Source organism: Cariama cristata, unplaced genomic scaffold, assembly GCF_000690535.1.
Source record: "Cariama cristata isolate BGI_N322 unplaced genomic scaffold, ASM69053v1 scaffold40365, whole genome shotgun sequence".
NCBI lineage: Eukaryota > Metazoa > Chordata > Aves > Cariamiformes > Cariamidae > Cariama > Cariama cristata.
Genome location: NW_009618828.1, coordinates 1 through 4,346, shown reverse-complemented (window position 1 = coordinate 4,346; position 4,346 = coordinate 1). Strand labels below are relative to the sequence as shown.

The 4,346-nt window shown below is 64.0% G+C and overlaps 1 protein-coding gene across 1 annotated transcript; it reads left to right on the top strand.

The window, feature by feature from the left end:
• Window positions 1-9: 9 nt before the first annotated feature.
• LOC104162307 (striated muscle-specific serine/threonine-protein kinase-like) lies at window positions 10-4,281 on the top strand (the record flags this gene model as incomplete). The annotated part of the gene is made up of 12 exons (XM_009701008.1): window positions 10-136; window positions 980-1,092; window positions 1,327-1,495; window positions 1,579-1,672; window positions 2,029-2,296; window positions 2,635-2,712; window positions 2,872-3,044; window positions 3,150-3,176; window positions 3,419-3,571; window positions 3,762-3,804; window positions 3,900-3,968; window positions 4,102-4,281. Coding segments are annotated over exons 1-12 (1,494 nt in total), but the record flags the coding sequence as incomplete, so codon positions are not given.
• Window positions 4,282-4,346: the final 65 nt, after the last annotated feature.

The following is a 4,346-nucleotide window of genomic DNA, read 5'->3' as shown; positions in this document are numbered from 1 at the left end:
GAGGTGATGATGCCGGATGATGACCAGCACTGCCTGCAGCTGCTGCACGTGGGCCGGGGGGCCGCAGGGCCGCTGGCCTGCGAGGTGAGCAACCGCCACGGCACTGCCCACTGCACCCTCCACCTCCACCTCGCAGGTAGGTGCCCCCATGCCGGGGGGCCGTGCAGCTCTGCCGGGGGGTGGCATCGCCCTGCGGTGCTCCAAGCCCGTGTGCCATCAGGTTGGGACATTGCCCCGCACGGTGGCACTGGTCCATGGTCCCCCATGACCATGTGCCATGGGGACACTGCCCCACAGCATGGCACTGCTCCTCAGTGCTCCATACTTGTATGCCGTGGGGATGCTGCTCTATAGGGTGGCAATGGCCCATGGGGCTGAAAGCCCATGAACCATGTGTTGATACTGCTGCCTAGTGTTCTCTACCCATCTCTGACTTGGGTAGAAGTGTCCCATGTGCCCCATGACCATGTGCATGGGGTGGCACTGCCCCGTCGTGTGCCTCAGCCATGTGCCGTGGGTGGCACTGCTGCAGGGTGTCCCATACTTGTGTATAATGGGGTGGCACTGCCCCACAGTGCCCTATGGCCAAGATGTGTGGGGGACACCTCCACAATGCCCCACAGAGGTGTCATGGGTGGCACTGCCCTGTGGTGCCCTACACCAATGTGTACCCCACATCCATAGGTAAAGGGGAGATGCAACCCCACAGTGCCCCATCCACATGTACCATGAGTGGCACTGCCCCATGGTGCCCCACACCAATGGGTGACTGCCCCATGGTGCTGCAGGTACATGCCATCGGTGGCCTGCCCCATGGTGTCCCACTCCCGTGTGCATTGGGGTGGCACTGCCCCATGGCATTCCATGCCCCGATACTGTGGGCTGGCACTTCCTCGCAGTGCCCCACAGCTGTACACCTTGTGCCAGTGGCAGGGGGGTGGCACTGCCCCACGGTGCCCCACGCCCCATCTCTCGGCAGAGGCACCGCGCTTTGAATCCATCATGGAGGACATTGATGTCCAGGAAGGGGAGACGCCGCGCTTTGCCGTGGTGGTGGAGGGGAAACCGCTGCCAGACATCATGTGGTACAAGGTGGGCTGGGACCCCCCCATCCCCTTCCTGACCCACTACCCCCCCCGTTCCTGACCCACTCCCCCCCCAGATCCACACCCTCCACTGCCTCACCTGGGTTGCTGCGTTGGGGCTTTCGGGTTGTGTTCACTCCCAGTGATGCAGGATGCACCCCATGCCCCATCCATGGGGAAGGGGTGGTGGGAACTGGTCAGGGACAAGACAAGACCTCACTGACACCTTTGCCACCCCCAGGATGGAGAGCTGCTGGAGGAGAGCAGCCACCTGAGCTTCGTGTACGAGGACAACGAGTGCTCACTGGTGGTGCTGGGCGCCGCTGAGCCTGACAGCGGTGTTTATACCTGCACAGCCAAGAATCTGGCCGGGGAGGTCTCCTGCAAGGCGGAGCTGATGGTGCGGGCAGGTACGGCTGGCTGATCCCCTGGCCCCAAGGGACAGAGCCCAGGTGCCCGGCTTGCCTCCCACCAGCGCCTTTCCTTCCCCCAGCCCAGCCCGCTGCCGATGCCGCCATGGAGGAGGAGGCACTGCACAAGGCGCGACGCCTGACCGACTACTACGATGTGCACGAGGAGATCGGGAGGTATGGGGCTGCTGGCACGGTGGGCAGCGGGGCACCCCGGGCACCGCAGGGATGGGGGTGCTGGAGCCAAGCTGCACCCTGAGGCTTTGTCCCTCAGGACTGAACTCCATGGTATGCCAGACCCTGGGGCTGCTCTCAGCCATCATTGGATGCCCTGGTGCTGGCTCAGGGTAGGGAACTGGGGTGGCCAGAGCAAAGCTAGACCTGGGGTCTCTCTGACTGTGGTCCTGGGGAGCTGTTGGTGCTGTCGGCAGCTCCCTGCAGAGCAGATGCCTGCCCCAGCTGTTTGGGGAAGGGGAGGTCTCCTGCTCGCCCACCTCCTTATCCCCCCCATTGCCCCCATCACTGCATCGCAGGGGGGCTTTCTCCTACCTGCGGAGGGTGACGGAGAAGAGCAGCCAGCTGGACTTTGCCGCTAAGTTTGTTCCCGGGAGGACCAAGGCCAAGCAGTCGGCGCGGCGGGATCTGCACATCCTCTCACAGCTGGACCACGAGCGCATCGTCTTCTTCCATGATGCCTTCGAGAAGAAGACCGCCGTCATCATGGTCATGGAGCTGTATCCCCCAGGCGCTGCTCCGAAGCGCGTGATGCGGGGAATGAGGGGAGGCTTTTGGGGGGAACGGGTGGGCAGAGCAGGTGTGGAGGAGCTGGGTACCCAGGAGGGTGCAGGGCACAGCGGGGCATGGAGTTTCTGTGCTCCTTGACTGGGGCCCAGTTGTGCCGAGGAAGAGCTGCTGGACAGGATGGCAAGGAAGCCCTCGGTGTGTGAGTCTGAGGTGGGTGAACCCTTGGGGGGCAAAGTGATGGGAGAAGGAGGGAGCCTGGGGACAGTGGGGTTTGTCCCAGCCCAGGGATGCACAACACTCATCGTATCAGGCTACAAAGGGGGCTACAGCCTGCCCCCTCCTCTGCACAGGGCCAGCGTGGGGCTGACCCACGCTCCCCACTCTATCTCTTGCAGGTCCGGTCCTACATGCGGCAGGTTCTGGAGGGGATCTGCTACCTGCACCAGCACAGGGTTCTGCACCTAGACATCAAAGTGAGTGAGGGGCTCTCCGGCCCCTTCTCTCCCTGCACCCGCAGGGATGGGCTCCTGCCGAGCTGCAGGGGGCTCGGTCCTGCTGATGGGGGACATCCCTTCCCTGGGGGCAGCCCCTGCCTCCTGTCAAGCTCCCCTCCGCCCCACACTGTCCTGTAGCCAGAAAACCTCCTGATGGCGGATTCGAGCAGTGAGCAGGTCCGGATCTGTGACTTCGGCAACGCGCAGGAGCTGACGCCCGAGGAGCCCCAGTACTGCAAGTATGGCACCCCTGAGTTTGTGGGCCCCGAGATCGTCAACCAGAGCCCCGTCTCCAGCGTCACCGACATCTGGTGAGGGCTGCTCCAGGGTGGACAGTGGGCTCCTCGCTATCCTGGGAGGGACTGGGTGCCCTGGAGGGCTTGTGCTGTGCAGTAACCGCGCTCTCCTCTCTGCAGGCCCGTGGGGGTCATCACCTACCTCTGGTAAGTGCCCCGGTGGGCTCCCACGGGAGGGACACCCTTCCCGTCCCCTTGCCAGTTGCAGTGCTGGGGCTGTGCCCATGCATGTCGCTCCTTGCAGACTCATCCTCCTCCCTGGCTGCTCCTGCCTCTACCCTCCCCATGGCACCAGGGCTGGGGTCCGGGGTCCCGTCCTCGGTCCTCCGTACTTGCCATGCTGTTCCCCATGTCCCCCTGGCCTGATGACAGTGTCCCCTCCTCGGCAGCCTGACGGGGATCTCTCCCTTTGTGGGGGAAAATGACAAGACGACGCTGATGAACATCCGCAACTACAACGTGGCCTTCGAGGAGAGGATGTTCCAGGGGCTTACCCGGGAAGCGAAGGGCTTTGTCATCAAAGTGCTGGTCAACGACAGGCTGTGAGTGCTGTGGGGTCCCTGGCTCCCACCCCTCTGGCGTGAGCCTTGTGCATTGGGGTGCCTGAGGGCAAGATGGGTGCACAGCCCTGCTGGGGTGTGGCACGGGCAGCCAGACCCTCCTGCCCTTCCCCGGGCTGGCCAAAACCCCCCCCAGCCCGGGCAGTTCTCACCCGGCGGTGTTGGTTCACAGGAGACCCAATGCGGAGCAGACCCTGGAGCATCCCTGGTTCAAGGTGAGCCTGGGCAGGGACCCAGCGCTTGGCGGCAGCGGGGTTCCCTTGAGCCTGCTGCAGGCTCCATGGGACACCGCTGTCCCCTTGCCCCACAGACGCTGGCCAAGGGGAAGGTCATCAGCACAGACCACCTAAAGCTCTTCCTCTCCCGTCGGAAATGGCAGGTGAAGGCGGGAGCTGGGGAGGGAGAAGGGGCAGGCAGGGCTGCGTGCTGGGCAGGATGGGGTGACGTGTGCTGGGCGGGATGATGCCATGCCACCCACCTGGGCCTCATCCAGCCCTCTCCACCGGCTGCAGCGCTCACAGATCAGCTACAAGTGCAACATGGTGCTGCGGCCGATCCCAGAGCTGCTGGAGGACACGTCCAACCACCTCTCCATCGCCGTGCCCCGGCACCTCAAGGAGTCGCCGGCACTGTCATCCTCTTCGGACTCGGACGACCTGGACGAGCTGCCCTTCATCCCCATGCCACACCAGGTGGAGTTCTCCGGCTCCCGCATGTCGCTCAATGAGATCCCCACGGACGATGAGGCCATTGGACC